Genomic DNA, 26,771 nt, shown 5'->3' with positions numbered 1-26,771 from the left:
AAGCTCATGTGAAGCCCAGTGTGGAAGGTCATGTGGAAACTTCTATTTCCATATTCATAACTGTTATCAGTCTTGTGAAATGAAGCTCATTATCTGTGTAAAAGCTCAAAGCTCCAACAAGCATTGCGTGACTTCAGAGCGTCTCCCTCCATTCCCTGTCAGAGGCTGCTGCATGTCAATCAGATGTTTTATATAAGATAAGATGCAGAGACTGGCAGATAAATGCTACATGAAAATATTAAAAGATAAGTAAGTTTGATGAGAACAATGTTGCTGAATGGCTTTAAAATGCAAGTTTTAGTTTGTGGATTGATCAGATTATGGTAACATTCAACAGGATGTGATGTCACAATTCCTTGTTTGTTTTTTTTATTATTATTATCTTACACAAGAGCTCAAAGTAGTTTTGCACGGGTATGTTGCTTATATATATGCATGTAATCTGACTGTGCATCCTACACACACACACACACACACACTCACAGGCACACAGCTCCTTTACTGCTGATCCCTGATGCGTGATATAAGGCCGCCACCCGCTGTTCAATCCTTGTCATTACAAGGCAGCAAAAAATATCCCTGAGCAACATTTTTACTGGTGTCACACCCACAGCATGTGCCTGCTGAATTGAATTGAATTGAATTTATTGTATAATCTTAAAAACAAGTACAAGAATAGGATTCAGCCAGAAAATAACTTCACACGACACCAGCAACATTTAGTTCTAGTAGTTTTTATGTTTCATCTCAACTCAGAATTCCACTATAGGATAAATTTGAAATTAGATGGAGATTATCTGTGTGAGGGAAGCATGGTCTCACTATTAGCCAATACAAACACGGCAAAATCAGCGTCAGTGTTAATTTAACTGTGAGAGTGTAAAAATCAACACATGCCAGTGTTTATAGTCCAGTCCAGTGGTTCTCAACGTGGGGTCCGGGGACCACCAGGGGTCCTTGAGGGGGTTCCAGGGGGTCCCCAGCAAACTGATGAATTGTTCAACTTCAGCATTATTTCATTTACAAGAAGTTAACACAATTAGAGAATGTAGAAGAATGACTGTTTTTTTTTCATAGTTTCACTGTTATCTCTCTACCTACAGTACAGATAGTCATGGAATTCTGGACAAAATCATATCTAACAATAAAAATATTGTCAGAGAGACAAAAACTCATCAAATGGCGGTCCATGATTCCAATGTGGACTAAATTAGGGGTCCTTGATATGAAAAAGGTTGAGAATCACTGGTCCAGTCAACACGTATTAACACTGGAAGATTTGCTCTTAAAGGAGTACAAAAGTGTTACTACTACTACTACTACTGGGTACTCTTCCTGTTGGAGAGCGACATACAAATTTACTGTAATTCATAAACAAAAAAATTAAAAGGAAGATCCACTCTAAAACAGAAATCACCCATTCAGTTGTGCTATTTCAGTGATCCTGGACCGTTGAGTCAGCATTTGTGAAAATGGCAGAGCCAAGACTTTCATGCTGATGTCATCAAGAGACAAATGTTCAGGCTCTTCCCTGGCTGTGAATGAGTCACCGATTGGCTTTGTGGACATGGTGAGAGGACATGTGAAGATTAATCAAACGCTCAAAGTCAGTCTCTTCCTCACTGTCAGCGGACTGACCTCATTTTCTCAGACATCACAGAAGAGAATCCTCGTTCCTCTTGAGATAGACTGGTTTTAAAATATAAATTGAACTCTTTATATTGCCCATGGGAGAATAGTTTAATTTGCATTCTGCTGTATTCTTCTTCTTCTCATTATTAATATTATCATTATTAGCCTATCACAATTGGTGAGATGCAATTACATTTTAAAGTAGAGGAAAAATTAATTGTGTTTAAATCTGTATAGACTTACCTCTTCCAACATCAGTGACCTCAGTGAGGTAACTGTTACCAAGCAACACAGTGAAGGCCCTGTAGGCATTTAAACAATAATATAGCCCACCTCATCACAAGTGTAATCACAGTAAAGAAAGCACTCAATAGTGTTATGGCTTTTACAGAACCATTACCAACGCATATACTGTCTAAAAGCAATCTACAAAGTAGTTTATATATATAAGAATATACAGGTATTGTATTAAACTTATATTATTTATCAAAGTACATTAAAAACACATTTACAATCTCTTAATGTTGTCTACATGACTTTGCAGATTTATTCTAAGTTGTCCGTTTCATACTCACCATTGTATAATGTTTGATGCACTTAATTGGACATCTTTAAATATAAGAAGACATTTTCACTGCTTGCAGTTTATTTTTATACACTTTAATTATCCCCACTGCTTAGAGCAGCTTTTGGGACTGCAGACCATCACATTCACTTAGACATTCAGGTCAGTTTTTCTTTTCGGTTCCTACTGTCTCTAAAGACATTGTGAAAAGAGCTTTTGTTTCTAAGGCTCGTTCTGACTGGAATAAGTTAGCAGACTCCTTATGATCCATAACAACATTTAGCTTGTTTAAGAACCAACTTTTTTCTTATCTTAAAACTGACTGCGTGTGCTTCTCATGATTCTCACTTGATCTATGACTAATCCCCCCCCCCCCCCCCCCCTCCTTTTTTCCTTTTTTCCTTTTTTTTTATTATGTCATTGTATTGTATGATATTTGGATTATTTAATGATTGCACATTGAAATACAATTTACTTGATTGGAGTTATCATATTGTACAGTATATGCAAATAGAAGGAAACTATGTTGTGTGTGTTAGTCTTTGTTGTGGTCATTGTTTGGTATTCTGTGTTTTGCTGTAGGACCCCCTTGAAAACAAGATGATACATCCCAAGGGGTTTATCCTATCAATACACTTCTGTCCCAGAATGCTGAGAAAATATGCTGCTGAAGCTCAAAATGTATCACTGCTATCATAAATCAAATGATTCATCTTGAGGAGAACAAAGTAGGGCTATCGAACCCTTTAGGGCTCTCATATCATGAAAGTCCGCAGGTTTTCATTCCAACCAAACACTACAGCAACTGATTTCACTGATGAGCACAGCTTCAGCCACAGAGGAGGAAGTGAGCAGTGAAATCAGCTGATGTGAAGTGGAATGAAAATCTGCTGATTTCTCTGCCCTCCGTGGCACATGGTTTGAGATCCCTGCTTCACTACTCTGTCACAGTTATGCCCAAGCATCATACGGGACGTCCCAGGGGTCTTTGAGAGGGTCAGGGGTCCCCAGCAAAATGAGGAATAGTGTGATTTTGAAGTTATTACTAGGGACAGAATGTGTAAAGATGAGTGTTCTGTTCATAGGTGTCACTCTCCCTGCTGTTACCTCCTCTTATGTCATAGAGATATTATATTTGGAATGGTGCTAGAGGACAAGAAGGAAGATGTTATTAATCATGTCATGTTTTTATAACACTCTGTATCTCCAATAAAGCAAGGGAAGTCTATTTCAAGATATTACACAATATGTATCCCTCTAATTTATATGTTTCTAAATTTGCTGATGTTGACCATAAATGTACTTTTTGTAAGGCTGACCCTGAATCAATAAGCCATTTTATAATTTCATATTTATGTTTTTCTCGTATATCTATTTTATTTTGTTTTTCTTTGCATGATCATCACATGTACTTATACTTTTCATGTAAATGTTATTGGAATCTGTTCGTTCCTTTGTATTAGATGCTGTATTTGCAAGATGTATGATTGCCTGACATTGTAATGTTTTGTAATTTAATAATTAAAGAAAAAAAAAAGAAAAGAAAAAAAAAGTCAGGCTGCGCAGTTTCGTTTCGTTCCTCTCCTGGGCGGAAGTTGCGTTTTCCTGGAACAGATCCAGAGTCACGTGCCGGCGGGTCAGCTGATATAAACTCGGTTGTTGTCGTCGAGAACAAGTCAAACTGCCCAGTCATTGTGTTGTGTTGGTTCTTTATGGTTTTATAATTATCCGAGTAATCTGCGACTGTAAAATGAGGATTTTATGCCTGTTTGTTTTTGCGGCACTAGCCTTGACGAACGACGCACTTGTTCGGTAAGAAAAAGAGTTTTACCTAACGTTTACGCTAGCAAACGTTCACTAGTTGCACTGTAACGTTAACGTTTGCCAGTGGAACCTAAAATATGCATGTTAAGGTCGAATTGACTGCCAACTAACAGCCAGGTTCGTCTCATGTTTACTCACGTAGTTTAGGTTAACGGTAGCTAGTTCCCATTGGTGACCCATTGGTGAAAAATAATTTAACCTTAGCTAATCGTTAGTCAGTTTACACCGTCTGTACATTCCCTGCATTTGTCCTGCGCTTTGGAAGTCAGTTACGTTGAGTACAGTACGTCCCAGCCAGGCCTGCTGTGCTGAGCTGTTGACAACTAAACTGTGAGCAAAGAAGGGTGAGCTATCTCTGAATGTAAAGGTGAGGTATCATGGGTATATTATGATATATATCGGTATAAGTTACTGTGCGGTCCCAGCCGTGCAGTTAACAGGGGCTGACTGTGACCCCAGCAAACCTATTCATGTCAGTGGTATTTTGGTTGAAACGTGAGTATTCATCATATGCCCCAGAGACTGCCGCACTACTGAGGGTATCAATGATGGGACCAATAACAAGAATCAGTATCATGCATACTCACTGCCGAGGATGGCTAACTTGGCTAATTTAATTCCTTGGGGGTTTCTCATGCACGAGCAGCCACTGTGATAAGTCACTGAGATAAGACTCCAAGCATGAATGGGCAAGACCGATAGAGAACATTTATTTTCCCTAAGGTTTTCTTGCAAGCTTTTCCTAGTATGCTTCGAGGGTCTAAGGGTGGTGGTGCCGAGTAGGTTAGGCTATGTAGAATATGTAGGCACTTATGTCTTGCTAAAATCTGCCCTATCTCTTATGCTTTGTTCTGCTTCTCTTATGTTTGTCCACTACCAGCCCTTTGAGTCACGCATGTGATAAAGGGCTATAGAAATAAACAAACTTGAACTAAGAGGGGCAAAGTAAAAAAACAAAATGGGAGAGGCATGTCCACACCTTGCACCAAGTTTGCCAAATCAATTCCCGCTCCCCAGCAGCGCTCAGGACTTAACACCCACAAGCCAACTGCACTCAGTCACTGGCACAGGTGCAGGCTGCCATAGTAAAATCCTCACAAAAACACAAGAGTGTCCAGGCTCAGTAAAATAAACCCCAGGCACCAGATTAAGTTACTTTAGCTCCTATACACAGAAAATGGATCATGCTATAAATATATGTTCAGATTATGGTGACCCATATATATTTTTTTTATGCTGTATTCTGCATCATTCTTTTCAAGAGTTAAAGCCTGGCAGTGGGGCTGTAGGGTTGTCTAGTGGTAAGAGAGATCATCCTATAACCAAAAATTCACTTGGTTTGATTCCTGGAACAGCCAGTTTGTGTCTAACAGTCATGTGTCCTTGTACAAGACACTGAACCTGCACAGTTGTTGTGAGTCACTCAAGATAAGAGTGTCAGCTAAATGCCTAAAATGTAACAGTTTGCAGTTAGTTATTTATTGGGGGGGGGGGGATCCTGAGCATTTGTGACTGCAAATTTCCAGGGCAACTACAGCCATCAGCTGAATCTTCATGAACTCGTATATCAAGTATGTTTAAAAAAAAACCCAAAAACAAACGATACCAGAGTGAAATATTGCTTTAAGTTGGATTTGTTTTGGAAAATGGATGAAGTTTTGGCTGCACCTTCTTCTGCCTTAGGCATAGTCCCCATTTGGTCATGCAGTCTGAAGTATAGTGAAACTGTACAGATAAGGATGCAGCAATTAGGCACAATTTCATCGACATGGCCACTAGTTGCTGTTATATTTTATCAAGGAACTGACCTAAATCCAAAGGAAATTAATCCCTTTTTTCATTTCTTCCCCACCAGAATTCCTCTAAAGAAATTCCGTTCCATCAGACGTGAGCTCACAGACTCGGGGAGAAAAGCAGAGGAGCTCCTGGCCGACAAGCACTCCCTTAAGTACAACTTTGGCTTTCCCTCCAGTAATGGACCCACTCCAGAAACGCTGAAGAACTACCTTGACGTAAGCATCGCCGCGCAGCCCCACTCACCAAACCAATGACCTGTGGACCCCTTAGTCTTCCCTTTCCCTAATGCACTGTTCAGAAGCTAAAAGCCAAGCTGCAGGAGAGCCGCAACAAAGGTTCTCTTGTGTGCCGACTGCTTTGGCCTTTTCCTCCTAATCCTCCCGGCTGAATAGAAAATTAGACTTGCCAGTCAAGCCCAACAAACCCCCTGCACACGCAGCTTTTTAGAATGGCTGATTCATCCTTGTTAAGCCAAATATCAGCTTCAGGTAATGAAACTGCTTGGGTTCCACCATTGTGACAGAAGAGGAACATTTACCGTATGACAGCTGAGTCAGAGTGTTGGCGCCTGATCTGTAAGCTTCTTGATCCTCATCAGCTGACACGAGCTTCAGACCATGTTTGGCTGTTCTCTGTTCTACTTGACATTTCAGGCAGCCGCCTCTTATCTTAGGTATTGATATCAATCAGCCTTTAAAGATTGTAAGTGTGGAGAAGGGTGTAAAAAAAAAAAAAAAAATATTTGCATGTTGAGGCTCATGAGCAGCTCAGGCTTTCAGATAAAGCAAGCAAATAAGACCTGAACCTAGGGCTGGGCGATATTGACAAAATCAAATATCACAATATTTTAGGTTGATATTTACACACACACACACACACACACAAACATACACAAATTTAGAAAATTAGTAATGGTCATTAGTAATCAGCAATGAGTAATGTGGATATGACGAGCAGGTAAAGCCAATCGTAACGCAGCATTTAAGACCAGGAAGAAGTGGCATTTAAGTTATTTCACAATATTACGATAACCAAAATCCCAGACGATATCTAGTTTCATATCGCAGTATCGATATTATAAGATATATCGGGGTCCCCACATTTCCTTTGGTGTTTTTTAAAATGTGTGGGGTTTTTTTTTAAAGGCCTACAGTACTTTAAGTGTTAGAGTGGTAATACATGACTGTGAAATAGATTTTGAATAGCGGTATCAGCTATTTAAAGAACTTGACTTGTAGGGCTAATGACTTCACACAAACGTCTCTATCTCAATGTAAGTCATCATCATCTGGGCTTAACTGCAGGTAGTGACTCCAAGGTCTCTCTATCAATAACAAGATTAAGATTGGTCACATTATGTCCACATAGGCCAGAAGATTGCAAAGACATGCAGCTGCTGAACAGTATCCGTAACAATGACAAAACAGAAATCACAGAATCACAAATAATTGACTCAGGAGGTCTGGATGAATTGGCAAAAATGCCTTCAGTTTCACAATGAGTGGTTTGACACAAGTTCCCTTCAGTCACATGAAAAAGGATATTGCCTCAGCTCCTGAATCTGTGAAGTAATCGTGCAGCCCTCTGTTTTTGCAGAGTATCTGGGAGACCTAATATTGCTGATTTATTAACGTGACTCAGTGAAGCTGTTTGACCTGCTTCCTCTTAAATTCCGCTGAGACCAGCAGCTGCAGAAACTCTTTATCAGCACAGAGTGGAACAGACCTCACATGACTGACTGAAATTATTAGCCTGTCTGTTGTTTACTTGCCCTGTACAATCTGATCCTATTAATACTGTTGTTGTTGTCAAATCATTAGGCCTAATCATTAGGTAAAGGCCTGGTCTCTTGCCCTGCTGTGGGTGGCGTCTATTGGTAAAGATGACCATCTTACTGCCTCAAGGGATTATCTGGACCTGGTTTCCTGGATACATGAGATTAGCGCTAGAATTAAGTACCGTTTCTGTAGGAATGCTTTACTGGCAAGTTTGTGAAGATTAGCTCCAGTGAGTCCAGGAAACAAGGCCCAGCTAAATCTCTAAAAGCATTAGAGATGATTGTTATTTTATTGATGGTAGTTTATATGTATTTTTGTCTTTCTGTGTTTAGGCGCAGTATTATGGTGAGATTGGTCTGGGCACCCCCCCTCAGCCCTTCACTGTGGTGTTTGACACCGGCTCCTCCAACCTGTGGGTTCCCTCTGTTCACTGCTCCTTCACAGACATCGCCTGCTGTAAGTCCCAGCTATCACAAATATATAGAGTGTAAAATAACATTTCTCCAGGCGCTTTAAGCTTAATGAAATGTTAAGCAAACTAAAATGTATGTCTTTCTTTTTTCTCTTTTTGCAGTGCTTCACCACAAGTATAACTCTGCCAAGTCTAGCACATACGTGAAGAACGGCACTGCCTTTGCCATCCAGTATGGATCTGGTAGTTTGTCTGGCTACCTCAGTCAGGACACTTGCACAGTAAGCTAATTTTACAAACGAGCTTTAAAGGGCATTTCTTTAACAATGTAAAGTCTCAGTGTAGTTTTCATGGAAACACTCAGGCTTGTTTTGTTCCCTGCTCTCCCAGATTGGAGACCTGTCAATAGAAAAGCAGGTATTTGGGGAGGCCACCAAGCAGCCTGGCGTCGCCTTCATTGCAGCCAAGTTTGATGGGATCCTTGGCATGGCTTACCCACGCATCTCTGTGGACGGGGTGGCGCCGGTCTTCGACAACATCATGAGCCAGAAGAAGGTGGAGCAGAACGTCTTCTCTTTCTACCTCAACAGGTGAAGACAAGCAAAACCTTAGCAAACTATTATTGACTCTAAACCTCCAGAGCCAGCAGATTTTGCTACTGTGTGTCTTCCTTTGCATTGATTAACTGTTTGTAGTGTGTTATCTGTGGCCTTTTCTTAATGACAATGTTTTATCATCTGCCTCTTTTCCTGCAGCAGGTATACATTTCACACATCCAATTTAAAAGCTACATTACTCTGCACATACGACCGTAAAAGCTCTGACAGAAAACACTGCACCAGCACAAAAAGAAGTTGTTACCTTCCTGTACGGAGCACAAAAACAGTCATGACTGGGTAATGCTGATGTTGTGAAGACCACTGATAACTCGGAAGGAGATAAGAATAATGTGCAGCTGCATCATTCTCACAAACTTGGTCATGCACCTGGTGAAAGTTGAAAATATAGGACAACAGTTGTTTTACTTTGCATATTATCTCAATTCACTGCTAATATTTATTTTTTATTAATTTTAGGGCATTTTCTGAGATGATTAAAGATACAAATAATAAAACCTGGGGTAACCTGAGTTCCTCGGACAGGTCGTTCCTCGGGCAGGTCGGTTGTGGAACAGGTCGTTCCACAACCCAGGTCACCCCGTCAGGTTTTGGTCTTGAGTCTAGACCAAGGAACAGTCAGAAGTCTTGTGCTCGAGGATCTCAGGTCACACTCTTGTAGGATTTAAAGGTCAGCAATGTAGCTAGGGACCAAACCCTGCTGAGCTTTGAAAGTGTCTTCTAAAACTACTACTAAAGCCATTGAATAATCCTTGATATTTCTCAACTGAAAGAAGCAAGACTGTACTACCTTCTCAACCTGATCTTCAAAAGTCAAGTCGGTGTGAAAAGCCATCTGCAGGTTTCTGGCTGCTGCTGACGATCTAGTGTGTTTTTTTTTGTCTGTCTTGTGTCTGTTAGGAACCCAGACACTGAGCCGGGCGGCGAGCTGCTGCTGGGAGGAACCGACCCCAAGTACTACAGCGGAGACTTCAACTACATCAACATCAGCCGCCAGGCCTACTGGCAGATCCACATGGACGGGTGTGTGTTCATTCTAACACTGCAAACACACAGTTTAACACTGTTATTCAAGACTCAGATCATTATGCATTGTGTTTACCATTATGCCTTGAAGACAAGTCACAAACTGGCCCTACCTGTAGACTAGAAACCAGAGAACCATGCCTGGAGCCGTTTCACTGAATGAATGGGACACTGACTGCTTACCTGAACATTTTATATCTAGATGCGACTGATACTATCTATACTATATGTGCAATATATACAAATGCTTCACTCCGTCAGAAAAGACACAAGAAAAAATGTAAGGAAAAAATACAAAGACCTTCTTTTGACGGTGCAGGATTCTTAAAATCCATTTCTATTGAGCAATTACAAAGAATCCTTGAGGAAATGGGAGCAGTGCCCACTTCTTGTTAGCAATGCTAGTGCAAGTCAATGCCATTAAACATTCAGTAGCTGCAAGAGTAAGAAATTGAGCTGTTTGAAAGAACTTGCAGTTTTGAGAGAAAAGGCTTCAATCCCCACTGAATTGTACTCGCATTGCTAACAAACGCTAATAGGAGGCTATTGCCAGGTTCTCAAAACAGAAACACCAGAGTGAAAACCTTTTTGAATGTCTAAAGAGGGGGATTGGCTAATAAGATGGTTTCTTAAAATCCCAAACCTCCCCCTTTTTTTTTTTTTTTTTTCAAAGTACAACTTTTGCTGTATTGCATACTTTCCTAGCAAAACCCCAATAACAAAGACACAGTGATGCTGTTATTGTACTTTGATTGTATAATGGTGTGTGTGTGTGTGTGTGTGTGTAACAGGATGGGAGTGGGTAGCCAGCTGAGCCTGTGTAAGGGCGGCTGTGAGGCCATCGTGGACACCGGCACGTCTCTGATCACCGGCCCATCTGCTGAGGTCAAGGCCCTGCAGAAGGCCATCGGAGCCACTCCACTCATCCAGGGAGAGGTAAGATCAACCTGACCCACCTGACCACATCTGTGGAGAGGCAAACAGTACTTTGATGTTGGATCGACCCTGACAGACAGTTGTCTGTTGTCTACTATAATAAATAATCTTTGCATTAGAGCTATGGGTGTGCGGCTACTCTCTTCAACACCATGATAAACAAACATAAACGCTGCTTTAATGAGTTATGCTGTGTTCACACTGTGAAGTCCGGACACCAACGTGGACAGTCAGAAGAAGAAGAAGAAGAAGAAAGCTCTTTCTTATTCGCTACCCTTTTTTCATAGGAAGATGAGACATGAAGAGCAGATGCTTGAACATACAGTATGTGGCTAAATTCATTTTGGACGATTTTTCAACATTCGATTTGTCTGACAAATTGAATGGCAACATTTTGGAAACCAAGTTCTGCCTGCAGGCGTTGTATGCAGCTCTTATTACTAGTTTACTGTCATTCTCCCATTGAAAACAATGAACATCTAGTTTGCCGTCGGCCACATGCTGCCACAGTGTGAACACAGTATTGCATTAAACTTTTTTTTAGACTGACATAGTCTATGGTTAAAAAGGAAATTAGTGAATGAAATGTGTATTAAGGGTTAGTAAATGTCTGTTGTTTTGTAGTACATGGTGAACTGTGACAAGATCCCAACCCTCCCTGTCATCACCTTCACCCTGGGCGGGAAGGCCTACACCCTGACAGGAGAGCAGTACGTCCTCAAGGTGAGTCTGTCTGCAGGAGAGCTGCTGAACAGCCAGCAGGGGGCGACAGAGAGTCTGCTCCCACAATAACAAAACAACCCTGTGACTGTTGCATCACAAAACCACACAAGTGTAGCTTTGTTTCATTTGGCAGAGCCAGCGGCAGTCATGGTGGGAGTAGGCTGATTTGTTGTCTGAAGAGTAATTACTAAGAGAACCATCTAGCTGTCTGTTGTCTCAACCCCATGTTATGCTTTTCATTGTCAAATTTTCAGATTTATGTATAAGATAATCTGATTATGTCATGAGCTAAACTGTCTTTCTTCTTCTGATCACCCAGGAAAGCCAGGCTGGTAAGACTATCTGTCTGAGTGGCTTCATGGGTCTGGACATCCCGGCCCCCGCTGGGCCCCTGTGGATTCTGGGAGATGTATTCATCGGCCAGTATTACACCGTCTTTGACCGTGAGAACAACAGAGTGGGCCTTGCCAAGTCCAAATAAGCACAACCTGTGTTAGAGCAATATTTTCATGTACAAGTGGATCGGAGTTAAAAATCCAAGTTTGGGAGGTCAAAACACTGCTGCACACGCTTCTGTTGCTTTGGAATCGTACAGTATTTAGCAATAGATTTGTGTAGAACCTGTATGCACTGATCTGAAGAAACATCCATTTTGTAATTCTCAACAGAGTGTGTGTGTGAAACGGATTGGAGATTTGGTATGCTGTGTGATGTGTGTACATGATCAGGGAGCAGGTGATGGTTTCGGTACTGACCTTTTGAGTTCAAACATTTGAGTGATCTGTACTTTTTTTTAATCAGGGACCTGTTTTAAGCAACAGAACACTTTTAATTTGCATTTTAGGAGGCAGTTTGCCCTCTTCTTCTGACTTTCAATGTATCTTAATGTGATTGGCGTGAATAAAGTCTTTTAACAAGATGTGTCTCCATTTGGTATGTGCTATGCAGCTGTGATAATGGATAATTTGTATTTCTGGAAGGAGAAGAAAGTGATCAAACCATGCTTTCCAGTGTGAATAACCCTTCTTAAGGCAAATCTTAATAAGATATCCTCCTAATTATCAGAACTTTCATTTTACAAGTGTATATAGACATCTGGTGGGAAAACTTCCCTTGTGCAGGACAGAAATTAATATGCATCCAGTGAGCCAATCCATAACACGGCGATCTAGACTCGATAAATCTTTCAAACTTTATTATTCCCTCAAGCGCCTCAACACCAATCACTTCAATGTACAAAATGTCAGCTATATATTAACCATATATTTTTCCATAACAATAGTTATTTTGCTTAACATGCTCAATAAAATACAAACCACAGAAAAAGTCCCTTCGTCTGTTTAGTATTCAGTAGATAAAGTTTGTCTTCACATATTTTTCTGACCATAAAAATCCAGACAATTTTGGTTCATTTTAGTAAAGCTTGTACAAAATGTGTGTAGCGCACTGGGATGTGACAATAATCAAGGCAGCACTATGTTTACCATCTTTACTGAAGACGGAAATCATTGATCACTGATTTTTCTCGGCCCTCATGTTGATTCAAGTTGTCATTTGATGTCCTGATGTGACTGGAGGTGACAGGACTCATTATTTACACTGTATAAAGGTAGTCATATTATCTCTGATGCTGTATTTTGGAGCATTCCCAGTAGAAAATAAATACTTCTTGAAGTTTGGCAATTATCCAGAGATGTTGAACCATCAGCGTGGAATGTGGAGACCTCTGCTGTAGGCGTATCCAAAAAGTGACAAGAAAACAAACAGCATTTTGCTCAGTTTTATGAACTTTTGTCCAATCCACCTCTGGAGCCACAAATTGAGGCGGTTTGACCTCTGACCTCTGCTGTTTTCACTGCTCTGAGCCGTCCTGCTCCTGTTTTCCCTCTTTCTCTTTCTCTGAGTCGGCGTTTCCGCAGCCCTGGTCCTCATTAGGCTCCGTGCTCTCGTCCTCTTGCCCACCGTCAGCCTCTCTTTGCGGGGCTGCTGGGTCTCTCACCACCCCTTCCATCTCCACCTCCCCCTCCAGCTCCTCCTCAGTTTCTTCCTCCACCCGGCCCACAGTGTCTGGGATAATCTCCACCTCGATGTCCGAGGAGTCCTCGCTCTCTTTGAACCACACCGTCTTCTGCCCCTCCCTCCTCCTCTGCTTGTTCAGGATGGACCTCGCGGCGTATTCGTCCCCCCCTCTGCCCCCTCTCCCGGCCGAAGGGCTGCCCCTGGGCACGTGGTTGGTGTAGACGCCGCAGGAGGAGCAGTGGCGGCTCCGTCGCTCGAGGGGGATGACCCTGCCTCGGGCCTGGGGCACCGTGCTGCGTCTGGGGACGGCGTTGCTCCAGCGCCTGGCTCCCCCGCGGCTCGGGTCGCCCTCGTTCTGGAAGCCGTCGTTGGTGTACTGCATGGAGTCCCTCGGCCTCGGCCTGGGCCGGTCGGACCGCAGGCAGGGGCCCAGGCACTAGAGGCAGGAGACAGGCCGCCCGTTAATACACCAGTTAATGAAGCATGGAGGATATTGAGGCATTGTTCAATGTTACAGATGCCACCGCGGTTCCCAAGTGTTAGCTAGGTTCATTTGTTCTGTTTTAACACAGAGCCCTTCTGTGGATTTCAGCTGATAAATATTCATCAAAGCCACACAGGAGGAGTGCTGCACATGCAGGCATTTCACAGCTGAGTCCCCCTCTGAGGTCTGAGCCGTTATGACGTGGAGTTACTTATGTGTCTTTATTTTGAAAGTGAAAAAAATCTTTTGAAAGAAAAAGAACAAAACATTTTGAGACTGAAAAAATGGTTTCAAAGTGAAAAAAAAGTTTCAAAAAATGAAATAAAGGTTTGAAAGCAAAAAGGTTTTGAAAGTGAAAAAAAAAGACTGGATTGGATTCTTCCTTCACTTTCAATGCTCTTTTTCCATTCATTCAAATCTTTTCCCATTAATTAAATTCTTTTCATTCATTCTAATCTTATTTCTCTTTTTTTTCTCACGGTATTTTACAAGCTATATTGTCATATAAAATAAGCAAGAGTGTGTTGGCAAAGAACCCAGTCAATATTTTTGTTGCTTTCTCGACTCAGCATTACATTCAGAGATCTTTACCGATGTGATCAAGGTCACAGGTCATTCACCTGTCACAGCTCCCCCTCACCACACCACACCCCCTCTCTTCTACACCTCACCCACACCAAAACGGAGCCAAAAAGAATGAATGAATGAAAAAAGATCTGAATGAACAAAAAAATGATTTAAATGAATGAATAAAAGATTTGAATGAATGAAAAAGGAGAAGAATTTTCTTCACTTTCAAAACTTTTTTTCCCTTTCAAAATAAATACACAAAAGGAACTCTATTACTTGGATACAGCAAAATCAACCTACTACTGAACTTTACAGTACAGTGTAGTCACTTTATAACCAGGAGGGGCTTTTAACTTCATCGTCCAAATAATTCCACCTCACAAAACGTTTCGGAGTTTAAAGCTGTCAGCAGAATACTGACCTCACACAGTTTGTGCATACTGGTGTTTCCCTTCCACACGTGGGAGATCAGGAAGCCAATCACAATGAGGCAGAGGACCAGCAGAGCGGCCATGACCAGGCCGAGGAGCGCCATGTCTCCGGCCCGGTAACCCACGTTCGAGGGAGACGGGACAGCCACCGCTGCAGAGGACAGATCATGGCAATCAGATAAGAAAGTGTTAGAAGACGAATGGATAGAGTGTCTCTGAAAATTAACAGAATCCATTGTATTCCAACCAAACTGCGTACATTCGGTGTGCAGATCACGTATGTAAAACATGACAATTTTAACAAGGCCAAATTTGATCCATACTGACACCCAAAAATTGTCACCTTGTTTTCAATGACTGGTCTACGGAAGCTGAGAACGGCAGTGCTTGCAATTATTTTTTTAATGCCGTTATCTCGAGATCACAAGTTAATTTATCACGTTAATTTACCACGTTATTTACATTTATTTATCACGTTATTTACAAGTTAATTATCACAAGATAATTAACTCGTGATCTCGAGATAATGGCATTAAAAAAAAAAAATTGCAAGCGTCCGTACTGGTCCATCCCATCCTCCACTGTAACTGCATAGCTAACACTGCATCATATTACTCCCTGAGTAGGACTTTCCCTATGACCATTCTTTCAAATGTGGAAATATGAAATGCATCCTGGTATTTTAAATTAAGGATAAATATTTTATACAAAACAATTTTCTACATGATGTAGTAGGAGTATGTGGACAGAGCCAGTTGCCTTGCCGGTATTTTGTGTTGTACCTGCTGATCAATAGGTTGATTCAGTTTACTAACTTTAAATTAGTTTGGTGGGCAAAGTTACACGTGAAAATGGCAGGATGTCATATTGTGTTCTGGGTTTGATTAAGGAGACAACAGCAAAATAATAACTGGAAATTGGGTGCAGTAAAAAGTGACCCACAATGCTGTGTGACATGACGTAATGGTGAAATTGAGTGACAGAAAACAACAAAATTATACTGTCAGCCTCTCTGAAGGCTGAATGTCTTCGAGTAATGAGTAATATGTAGGGGAGAGCAGGGCATGCTGTCACACCTTTTACTCATTGGTGTGTTTTTCAGTAGTGCCTTACTACTGAGATACGATATATATTTTTCTAGCTAGATTAAGGTCTTTTTACATTTTGAATAACTTACTGGAAGAAAAAGTTATTACTGATTAAATACTACTTGACAACATGTGACAACTTACCCCATGTCAGGGCATGTTGTCACACATGACAGGGCATGTTGTCACATAGACAAGTACACAGGGAACAGCAATGATCAGGTGGATGTTTTTACCTGGTATGACTTGGACAGAGAGGGCTGCTGTGCCAGACTCCCCTGTGGAGGTGTCCACTGCTCTAAGCTACATGCAAAGAGAAACAATTACATTCATAGAGCAGCTTACTTACAAGTGGTGGCAATACATCTGACTGGACATGCAGTGTTTGTACTGAGCTGGAAGGCTGCAGTATGTGTATCGGTCACCTGAAGTGCAAAGGACTCGGTCTTCACAACCCTCTTCAGGATGACGAAGCCCTCTGAGGTCACGTTAACGTAGCTGCTGTACTGCACCTCGTACTTCACATCTGGATTCAAACCCTGACACACACACACAGAAACTGATCAAAGGATTTTGTCATGAACATTTCATCTCATGAACCATGTGTACACACCTGACATTTAAAGTGACTAGTGCAGCGCCCGTTCAAAACATGCCTGTTCGGAACGGGCTGATTGCTTGGCCTCCGGTATTGCTGCTTGCAGCTTTCTCGAGAACCGCTCATCCAAACAACTTCACACTCCACACTGCGCTTCCAGACGCTCGCTTTGAGCCCCGCTGCTGCACAGAGCGCTGTTCGCTTGTTTATTCAAAGTCTATTAATATTGAACGTGTCCAATCCGACACTGCACGTCCTTGGGTCCCCAGCAATACACCAAGTGTGAAGTAGATCGGACGAATGGTTCTTGAGATATGCGAAGGACACACATACAGACAGAGATTCCTTGCTTTATAGTATGATAATCCGCAAGATTCTTGCTTTTCTTGGTTTTGGCGACACCTTTGGTGATAAGAGGTCATTGCGTTGGTGTTTTACACTCAATAAATAATATGGAGCCGAAGCTGACGTCATTCCGTCAACCCTAGGGTTGGCTTTACTATATAATGTAGGTTACTTTATATAAGCAATCTAAAAAGCATATGGCTTTGATTTTGAAATATGTTGTAGTAAGCATCAACACATCTTGCTTCGCTTAATTTGGCAAAAATCCATTCAGTATTATTTACATGAACGCCAAAATTAGTTATCGAACTACACTACCCAGCAGGCTTTTAGCTAGTTGGAATGTTCCATCTCCTGCAAAGGGAACAAGCTCCAGTAGCTACAGCTCCACAGGCTGCTGTACTATTACAAGCCTGAACTCAGACTTTAGCAAAGTCCCAAATTGCATCTCAAGAGGTGAAAACCTGCCATGTGTGACAGCGTGTCCTCCATAGTCAGGCGGAGCACCCCCGCTAGACAGTTGGTACATTATGTTGTAGCTTTCCAAATCCACTAAAAGCTTATGCTACTAGTGTTTTGAGGGGTGAATCTTAACACCAATCGCTGCTTTGTTTAGTTGCAGAAGACATAAGGCTTTGTGGCCAGTGGAAACGGCTGCAAAGCAACAGCAAATGTAAAAGCTTCCATGAACTGAGTATAGGTTGAACCACTATTATACTACTATACCACTACTATACTATCAATCACAACATTTATTTATAAGAAAAAGTTGTGGATTATTACTTTAAGAGCATTTTAAGTTCTAAAGTCATTGTCATTAAATGAAATGTTCAGGCACCGAGTTCAACTTTAAAACCACAGAAACACAGACTCACGCTGGCGAAGTCCTCATCCCGGGCCCGGACCCTGAAGGGCCTGTTGGAGCTGCGGTCTCTGAGGATCATGCTCTCTGGGATGGAGTTGCTGTAGATAAATCCCTCGTAGCGCTCCTTCTCGAAGCGAGGAGGGTTCCTGCTCTTCTTCATCACCTCGATGGTGACCAGCGTCACTGCAAACTGATCCCTGTTGGTCACCTGTGACGCCTGAGGGCCGGGGAGGAGGGAAAAGAGACTTCAGCAAGAAAATATTCTAAATAATCCCCAGAAAGTCTATTGCAATCATTAGCTTTGTTTGTTTTTGTTGTTTTTCTATTTTCTGTTTCAGTGCAGAACAGCATGATGCACAGTCTAGTTTGGTACCAGAACAGTGAGGGTTATTGGTCCGGCAATATCAGCAGCTTTAGCCATGGTGATGTTTCCTGTGTCTTCATCAATCTGGAATATGCTGCCCTCATTCCCTGGATAAGCAAAAAAAAAAAAAACTTGTTCATACTCATACAATACATCACTATATCAATATATCAGTAAGGCTTTCTTCCTTTATACAGCACATTCCCTCAGCTCTTGACAGACACATTCATGAAGGCTCGATCAATAGCCTGTTAATTGCACTTGCAATATACAGTACATGCTTCTAATTTTTATGTTACATGGTTACAAAGGAAATTGAATCCAAAATGAGAAATGAAAATTTTATTAAAGTATTTAAGTTGTCCTTAGATAAATAATTTACTGTATATGAAATCTTAATTTGAGTCATATTTCCATTTAAAGATTGGTAGAAAAGCATTGGACCAAACGTTGTACAAAGAGATGACTTATTTGAATGGCGACATATTTGGATGTTAATGGTTTTTAATGTGCATTTCTTTATTTGGGACAAATTCTTATATTTTTGAATTTTATTCTGAAGTTTTATTTTTAAAGTTTTTCTTTGGCTTTTATCTTCTTGACATGTTAAGTCTAAAATGAAGCAAAAAATTGCAAAAATGAAGAAGCGAATACATGCACTGACATTTTAACAAAGTAACAAAGCCAGTGGTGAATGTGCTGTGGAAACCAAATACTGTGTTTCTGCACTGGAAGAAAATGAACACATGGGAGGCCGGAGTGTTCTTCAGTTCAGTCAAACCTCTCAGTATCTTGTAGCTGATCTGCTCGCTCCTGTTCTTGTCTCCGTCCTTGGCGAACAGCGGACCGGGCTCCAGTGTTAGTGGCCCATCCTGCAGATTAAAATCATGATGCATTAAACCTGCAAACCTCATTTGTATTTATTTGAACAGCCATTTCTCACGGACAGGACTATAACAGCCACAGTCTGATGAGCTCTCAGGTCTTATCCTGAGGCCAGATGGAGATCAAGTGAATTTTCACTGCTAACAACTTTCCATCTGCCAAGTGACTGAATATATCATCAACTTTAGATACTGACAGATGCAACCAAGTTGTTAAATAAATTAATTTGAGAACTAAATTGGTAAGGCACAATTGAAATTGAATGGAATGGCTTGAAATTGAATTATTGTTGAACTTAACTTTTAACTAATTTCAGTTTTCTCAATTCAAATTCAGTTTTCTCTGTTCAGACTGAGCAATCTGAGATAAACATCCTGGGATTTAGGAAAATCAAACGAGCAAAAGTTCAATCCAACATTTGTGAGCAGAATGTTTAGATGAGTTCCTGATGGAAATGTAGCAAGTGCAGAAACAAGACCAAGACAAAACTTCCAACAAGCTATAGTGAAAACTAGTAGCAGTAGTATTTTCCAGTGTTACTGGATTGAATCTTTTGTCCATTTGATTTTCCCAAATCCCTGGATGTTTGTTTCAAAGAGCTCAGTCTGAATTGAGAAAACCGAATTTAAACTGAAAAACCTGCACTTGAATTTAGAGGTAAAAGTTATGGTAACACTTTACATTAAGTGTTCATTTACTAATGTTAACTAATGCATTTACTAACATGAATTAAACATGAATAACAGCATTAACAAAGATTAATTAATGTTAAATGCACATGAACAACTGCATCAATCAACATGTTTGTTGATTATGTTAACTAATGTGTTTACTAACATGAATTAAGCATGAACATTGCATTGCAGCATGACATTAACAAAGATGAGTTCATATTAAATGCACAATAAACAACTGCATTAAGTAATGTTGTTATACATGTTTGTTAATGCTTCATGTATTACTGAATATCCTGGCATTAACCAGAGGTGGAAAGTAACTACGTACATTTACTCAAGTACTGTACTTAAGTACATTTTTTTGAGGTACTGACACTTTATTTGCGTATTTCCATTTAGTCAGACTTTATACTTTTTCTCCACTGCATTTCAGAGGGAAATCTTGTACTTTTTCCTCCACTACATTTATCTGACAGCTGCAGTTACTAGTTAATTTTGCAGAATAAGGTTTTACATGCAAAACATACGATAAACCCATAAAATATGTTGCATTGTTAGAATTTAAACGGTATATGGAGCAGTTAGACCGACAACATTAAAATACTTCTTACAGGTTAATGCTTCAATAATGTAACACTCTGAAAAGGGCCGTTCTTGAGAATGAGTACTTTTGATACTTAAGTACATTTTACTCCTAATACTTCTATACTTTTACTTAAGGAAACTTTTGAATGTAGAACTTTTACTTTCAATTCAGTAGTTTTCCATTATGGTTTTGCTACTTTTACTTTAGTAAATTATTTGAGTACTTTTTCTATCACTGTCACTAACTGAACCGAGTAAGTCACAGCAAGCATTACCTAACGTGAACAGTGTATTATTGATGTCATTTGGTACTTCCTCAAACTTACACAAATGTATGCAATCCAAATACAGTCTCTGCAGGCACCAAACAGTATCCATACAGAAGCTTTAGACAATCGACTGATGAGGATGTAATTGGGGAGACTCACCTCCTTCTCAGTCAGGTTGACCTTTCCCCTGTATCCTGTGCTGACACACAGCTTGGCGATGCCTAAGTTGGCCCTCATGCAGGGCTGGAACCACGGCGGCCGGTTATCCACGTCCTTCACCTGCACCGTGATGGTGGCCACCGAGGTGAAGAAGGGCTTGTCGGAGGAAGAACCGTTGAACGTGTCCTGCAATATGTGACACGTTACATAATAATAATAATAATGATAAACTTTACTTATACAGCACTTTTCAAAAGTCAATAATAGGGAGAGATAAAGGACTTAAAAATAGAAAAGAACACCATCTAAAAGAGAGAATACAATGAAATGGAATAATAATAATAATGGAAAAGAAATCAAATTAGATAGAATAAAATAAGTTAAAATAAACACTAAGAGAAGGCCTGTACATAAAAGTAGGTTTTAAGAAGTGACTTAAAAGATGATACCGGTGATACATGGGTCAAAGAGAGTCATCCCCTTCCTGGATGTTGTGGTGGATGTTGAATTTTTTTTTAATTGTACCTGTACATGTAAAACCAGAGAGATCTTCTGTATAACATCGTAGTCCATGATGCTTTGAACCAGTATCTTCGGAGTATTGATGTTCTCCAGGCGGAAATACTTGTCCTGGTATAAAAAAGCCTTTGTCAAAGCCTGAAGTCATGATTTGGTTTTTTATTCTATTTTATTGCTCTAGTTTTTACTTGCTTTGTGAAGCACTGTGTAACACTGTTAAGAAAGGTGCTATTATAAAGTTTATTATTATTATTATTATTATTATTATTATTATTATTATTATTATTATTATATACACTCAATGAAAGAGACAAAGGCAATTGATTAATTAATTAATTTCTTCAGATAGACTTCTCTCACTTCAGCATCAATTCTTTACATCATTTTATATTCATATCAGTTTTCTTGCATCAGCACATTTTGAAGTATTCCTGGATTACTTAAAATCATTCTTGATGTATTATGCATTCTCAGTTTGAAAAGCCAATATGATAACGTTGTTATGTTTCTGTTTTCTGAAAGAATACAAACAGTGAGTACTGTTCTAGATACAGTATATACAGTCACTGTAATACAGTCATCATATCACTACAATAGATTTGGTCTTACCGTGGCAGACTCTAAACGATAGTACAAAACCTCTGAATCGATATCTGTAGCTTCTATTAGTCCAACAGTGGAGTTAACTGGAGTGAGCTGTGGAGACAAAATTCAGAGTTAGCATAATCTTGACACTGAAACAGGTTGTAAATATATGGATTATAGAAAATATAAATGTTCCTAGAAAACCAGAATGTCTCACCTCATTCACTTCTAGAACATAGTGGTTTTGTGAAAAGTTTGGAGGATTATCGTTCACATTTTCAACAGAAACCTCCACAGACACGTTCACCTTGAAGAGAGAAAAAAGGATTGAATCCAACAGTTTTACGACAAAGTAAATGATAACTTGATATTCTAGATAATCATTAGTTATTTTAATGAGCGGAGCAAGAAGTTGCACATAAATTAAGAGAAATATTATGTTGACCTTTGACAATGAGCCCCAAAATAGCATGGGCCAGCTGTTTACAATCCATTTGCTTGACTCATTAGCAAGTTATCTTTTATTTTTTTCTTAATGAGTGATTCAGTGTGTGATGTGACTGTGCTACTCACAGATCTGGAGCCGGCTCTGCTGCATTGGACCCGAACCACCAGAGCTTCACTGGGCAAAGACTAACAAACACATATCACACATATCAGCAATAATATCAGCATTTATATAAAGTTTTAAAAAGTGAAACTTTATTAATAACACCATCCATAAATCCATCCTTTTTTCCATTCAGTTTCAGACTAACTCCAAGAAACGCATCATAACTAGACTTGGTCCTGATTGGCTCACTAAAGAATTCCTGAAATCGGTCCAATCAGGCCAGTTTGCAGCATTTGAACTGGAAAGCCTCCACTCAGCAAAGTTTACTTCATTTGAATTAGAGGAGCTGCTGCTGTCGACCAATCAGGGTCCAGTATTGTGAGTCTTCACATTCATTCAATAAATAACCTTTCAACTGAACTACATTTATTTACAAAACATCATGGAGAACATTATTCTTATGCTGAGTCAAAGTATATTTGAAAACAAATCATGAAAACTGAATCAAATTGGACCAGTAAAAATGCAACTACAATAAAAAGTGCAACCTTTGACCTCTGAATGAAGAATGGAAGACCCTTCTTTCAATATCAGAGACAAGTAGGCAGTATTGAATGTTCACATCAACATGCAGTTGATAATGTACAAGTGATGGGGATTACCTCATAGTCCAAGCCTTTCTTCACCATCAGCTCATTCCCCTTTAAGTAGAAGAAATCCTCAGGATTTCCTACAACAGTCAACGTTACATCGCTACCAGCGCTGACTTTTGCAACCAGGAGGTCAGCGGTGTTGTTTTCTGGTATGGACACTGGGCCGGGAGAAACTGTGCAGACTAACAGAGGGAAGAGTCATGAAAATCAGACTGTGTACGAACAATAACAGTCAACAATGGCAGCAAGGCTTGCATGGCAGTGTCAGGGCCTAAAGGGATCCTGATCTAAGATTTCTATGAAATAAAGATCTGCATAGAGATCTACAGCACATGCAGATTTAAAGCCAAAGCTGATTAATTGGGAATGTTGAAAAGTTTGTTTAGGTAAAGTACACTGGTACAAGATTTTTGCAATCCAGAAAGACTTATGACACCTATTCCAAACCTAATCTAATTTTAGCCCTTATCCTACACAAAACCCAATCCTAATACTAATCTTAACACTAAACACAAGCCCTAACCCTAAACTAACCTTAACTTTCAGCAGTACATGCCTACTCTTAAGCCTTGCCCTAAACTAAACCCAATCTTTATTCTAATCTTGATACTAAACACAATCCCTACATAGCCCTACATATCTAGTCTTCACTTTAGCCTGAACTCAAGCCTTATTATAATCTAAACACTAAACACAAGCTCTAACTCTAAATTAACCCCTTGGAAAAGTGAGGACCAGCAAAATGTTCTCAGTTTGGAGTATTTTTGTACATTTTCCATCCTTTTGAGGACCAAATATCAAATACAAGAACACTCGCGCACACACACTCACACACACTAATCAGAGTAAGCCTCATCAACATACACAGCCTCTTCCTGATGACGCCGTCAGCAGAGAGCAGACCTGTACTTACGTCTCTGAGCTGAACAAACTGTACAAAAGCAGACAGCGACGACACATCCAAGGAGAAAGTTCACAGGTTTGCTCTTCGATTTCAGTTCCATGTCCTGATTTCAGAGCAGCAACAAATGAAGTCCTGAGGAGGATGAGGAACCCGTGGTACCAGCTGGTACTTGTGCACATAATGCCCTGTCTGTGCTGCCCGGCGAGTGGGAGTCGACTACAGTCGCAATGTTTGTGACTTCATCTTACGGGCATATATTGCATGCAGCGCTTGCCAGCAGTGGACTTGCAACCTCCTACAAAAATACTTGCATCTGTTTTAGCCGGACGGGTCTTTCTGTATCTCTCTGCTGGCTGCAGTCATAAGGCAGGAATCCACCAGCTGAGAGAAACATTTCTGACATGTCTGGATGTTAAGTTACACTGACCTGTTTAAAGAGGATGAATTATCTTTGTTTTATTGTGATAACATACATAGATGCATACATGCATTAACATATAGTAGAAACTTGAAAATGTAAATAAATAAAACCAGAAAAAGGGTATGATGGGGGGGGTGATGGAGGGCTATGGGCAGTAACTGAAGTTGTTGAATGAATGAATGAATGTCTCACTTTTCTCACGCTACAGCAAGGTATATTTGCTAGTAAATGGGCAGTTCAAAATGGTGAATAGAGTTCAACCAATATGGAATTTTGAAGGCCGATACCAATAATGATATTTTTGTATTATTCAATACAATATCTTTAAATTTGAACATTTCCATGTCAAAAACCTTACTGAATATTACTAAAATATTACTAAATAATGCTAAATAGTCAGTGTTTCCCCCCAGAATGTTATTCTGGTCAGGGTGGAAAAGCGTCTGAAACAGTATTTAGATCATCATGGGACACTAAAACTCTCCATTGAAACCCACCTTAAGGCAGAGTGACCCACCACACCTATTCAATGGTAGGAGAAGCTGGGAAACATTACTGCCTTTAACTGAAGAATTATTGAACAACTAAATGAATAAACAAAATGTGAAAAGAGAATTAAATGTCATGTCAGGTTTTCCAGTCTGTTTTCCTGTAGCTGTGGTCAGGGAAGAACCTCCATCCATTTTGGCAGTGAACAACACTAGTGTTGTTCACTGCCAAAATGGATGGAGGTTCTGGCCAATATCTGATATTTAATATAAGGCCAATATTGGCCTGATATATCGGTCTAACGCTAATGGAGAGTTTTTAAATTTTCATAAACTGTTGTTGCATAAACTCTTATTTTGGAGGGTCAGAAGGTTTCTCCTCCCTCTCCATCCTCTCTGATCCTTTCACAGCAGTGATGACAGAAAGTGACCCTGGCACAAAGTGGGACATACATGTCTTCACATGTGGGCAGTGGAACACTGTACACACACCCGTCTGTTATACACTGCACTAAGTACTGCTCGCCCACACACACACACACACACACACACACACACACACACACACACACATACATACATACACATAAACACAGTCCAGTGCCCCTCCCCCTCCCCCCAGCTCCTCTGTGTGGGAACAACAGCCATACAGTGTCATGATGTCACATGAAGCACATACTATACATTGTGCAGCGGAGCAGAGAAGCTCCACATGCAGCAGATCATCCAGAGCCTGAAACACTGAGAAACACTGAACTGAGGCCTGATAACATGGAAGCATAATGATTGGTTTGTGCCTGACCTGCCTGCTGTGTGTGTGTGTGTGTGTGTGTGTGTGTGTGTGTGTGTGTGTGTGTGTGTGTGTGTGTGTGTGTGTGTGTATGACTTAAGTCACTTTCAGGGACACACACCAGACTTAAGACCAGTTGACTGGGGACGGCTTGTGCAATTAGGGATAAAAGCCGTGTCCCCAATTGGTAAAAAGCTGATTTTTGGGTCAGTGGTTAAAGTTAGGGTTAGGTTAAGGTTAGGGTTTGGGTTAGGGTTAGGTTTAGGTTTAGGTTTAGGCAAGGGTTTGGGTTAGGGTTAGGTTTAGGCAAGTAGTAGTTATTGTTAGGGTTAGGGTAAGTCTCCAGGAAATGAATATAAGTCTATTTAAATACACCAAAAGTGACTTAAGTAAGTATGTGTGTGTGTGTGTGTGTGTGTGTGTGTGTGTGTCCCAGATTGGGATTTGTGGGATTAATAAAGTTCTACTACTACTATTACATTCACTAGTACTACTACTACTTCTACTAATACGAATACAGTTACTACCACTACTGCAATCACTACTGCTCCTGCTACTATAATCACTACTACTACAACTACTAATGTTACTATTACTGCTACTCCTACTTCTAATACAATCGCTATACTGCTGCAGCTACTACTAATACTACAATCACTACTGCTATTACTATTGCTACTACTAGTATTACTCAGTATTACTTCTACTGCTTCTACTACTATACTAATACAATTAATACTACTACTGCTGCTGCTGCTACTGCTACTGCTACTACAGTCACTGCTACTACCACTACCACTAATACAATTACTATTACTACTACTCCTACTACAATCACTCTTACTATTACTGCTACTACTATCAATACTACATCTACTAATACTACCACTACTACTGCTCCTACTAGTAGTACTACTGCTGCTGCTAACACAGACCTTGGCCTGAGGCGCTGATGTTGTGTGAGTGCAAATTAAACCCACTCTGTCTGGAAAGTCTATCTTAATAAATAGGTAGTTGACATTCATGAAATAATGTAGTCTATCACTTGGCTAAACAGGCACACGAAATCATAGATTTATAATAATAATAATAATAATATAAGCTTTATTTTTTATATAGCATTCTTAAAAAAAAACACAGTTACAAACTGCTTCACAACCAAGAAAAAAAATCAGGGTTCCCTTCGTCTTAAAAAAAATAAAATAAATC

The 26,771-nt window shown here is 40.2% G+C and overlaps 2 protein-coding genes across 2 annotated transcripts; one reads left to right on the top strand and one right to left on the bottom strand.

The window, feature by feature from the left end:
- Positions 1–3,844: 3,844 nt before the first annotated feature.
- ctsd (cathepsin D) lies at positions 3,845–12,227 on the top strand. Its single transcript, XM_071538772.1, has 9 exons — positions 3,845–4,009; positions 5,877–6,033; positions 7,929–8,052; positions 8,171–8,289; positions 8,399–8,598; positions 9,526–9,648; positions 10,443–10,587; positions 11,212–11,310; positions 11,630–12,227. Exons 1-9 carry the CDS (start codon positions 3,948–3,950, stop codon positions 11,789–11,791), a joined length of 1,191 nt encoding a protein of 396 aa, XP_071394873.1. The 5' UTR covers positions 3,845–3,947; the 3' UTR covers positions 11,792–12,227.
- Positions 12,228–13,052: 825 nt separating this feature from the next.
- Positions 13,053–23,963, bottom strand: cdhr5a (cadherin-related family member 5a). Its single transcript, XM_071538768.1, has 14 exons — positions 23,873–23,963; positions 22,969–23,141; positions 22,327–22,386; positions 21,971–22,060; positions 21,778–21,864; positions 21,175–21,279; positions 20,650–20,835; positions 18,856–18,946; positions 18,084–18,181; positions 17,721–17,927; positions 16,328–16,441; positions 16,139–16,205; positions 14,805–14,965; positions 13,053–13,765 (listed from the first exon to the last, which is right to left on the bottom strand). Exons 1-14 carry the CDS (start codon positions 23,961–23,963, stop codon positions 13,163–13,165), a joined length of 2,133 nt encoding a protein of 710 aa, XP_071394869.1. The 3' UTR covers positions 13,053–13,162.
- Between the last annotated feature and the right edge of the window lie 2,808 nt (positions 23,964–26,771).

This window comes from Centroberyx affinis, unplaced genomic scaffold, assembly GCF_046629955.1.
Source record: "Centroberyx affinis isolate AG114_WGS23_722 - 3 ecotype Tasmania unplaced genomic scaffold, CSIRO-AGI_Caff_v1 ptg003349l_1, whole genome shotgun sequence".
Taxonomy (NCBI): Eukaryota; Metazoa; Chordata; class Actinopteri; order Beryciformes; family Berycidae; genus Centroberyx; species Centroberyx affinis.
The sequence above is the reverse complement of the archived record's forward strand: the minus strand, read 5'-3'. Positions and strand labels throughout refer to the sequence as shown.

Coding starts and splice junctions, on each gene's coding strand:
- ctsd (XM_071538772.1), top strand. CDS start 3,948: ATGAGGATTTTATGCCTGTTTGTTTTTGCGGCACTAGCCTTGACGAAC. Junction 8,290..8,398: donor TCAGTCAGGACACTTGCACA/GTAAGCTAATTT, acceptor CTGCTCTCCCAG/ATTGGAGACCTGTCAATAGA. Junction 9,649..10,442: donor TGGCAGATCCACATGGACGG/GTGTGTGTTCAT, acceptor TGTGTGTAACAG/GATGGGAGTGGGTAGCCAGC.
- cdhr5a (XM_071538768.1), bottom strand. CDS start 23,963: ATGGAACTGAAATCGAAGAGCAAACCTGTGAACTTTCTCCTTGGATGT. Junction 22,387..22,968: donor AGAAAGGCTTGGACTATGAG/GTAATCCCCATC, acceptor TGTGTTTGTTAG/TCTTTGCCCAGTGAAGCTCT. Junction 21,280..21,777: donor ATCGTTTAGAGTCTGCCACG/GTAAGACCAAAT, acceptor TTTTTATACCAG/GACAAGTATTTCCGCCTGGA.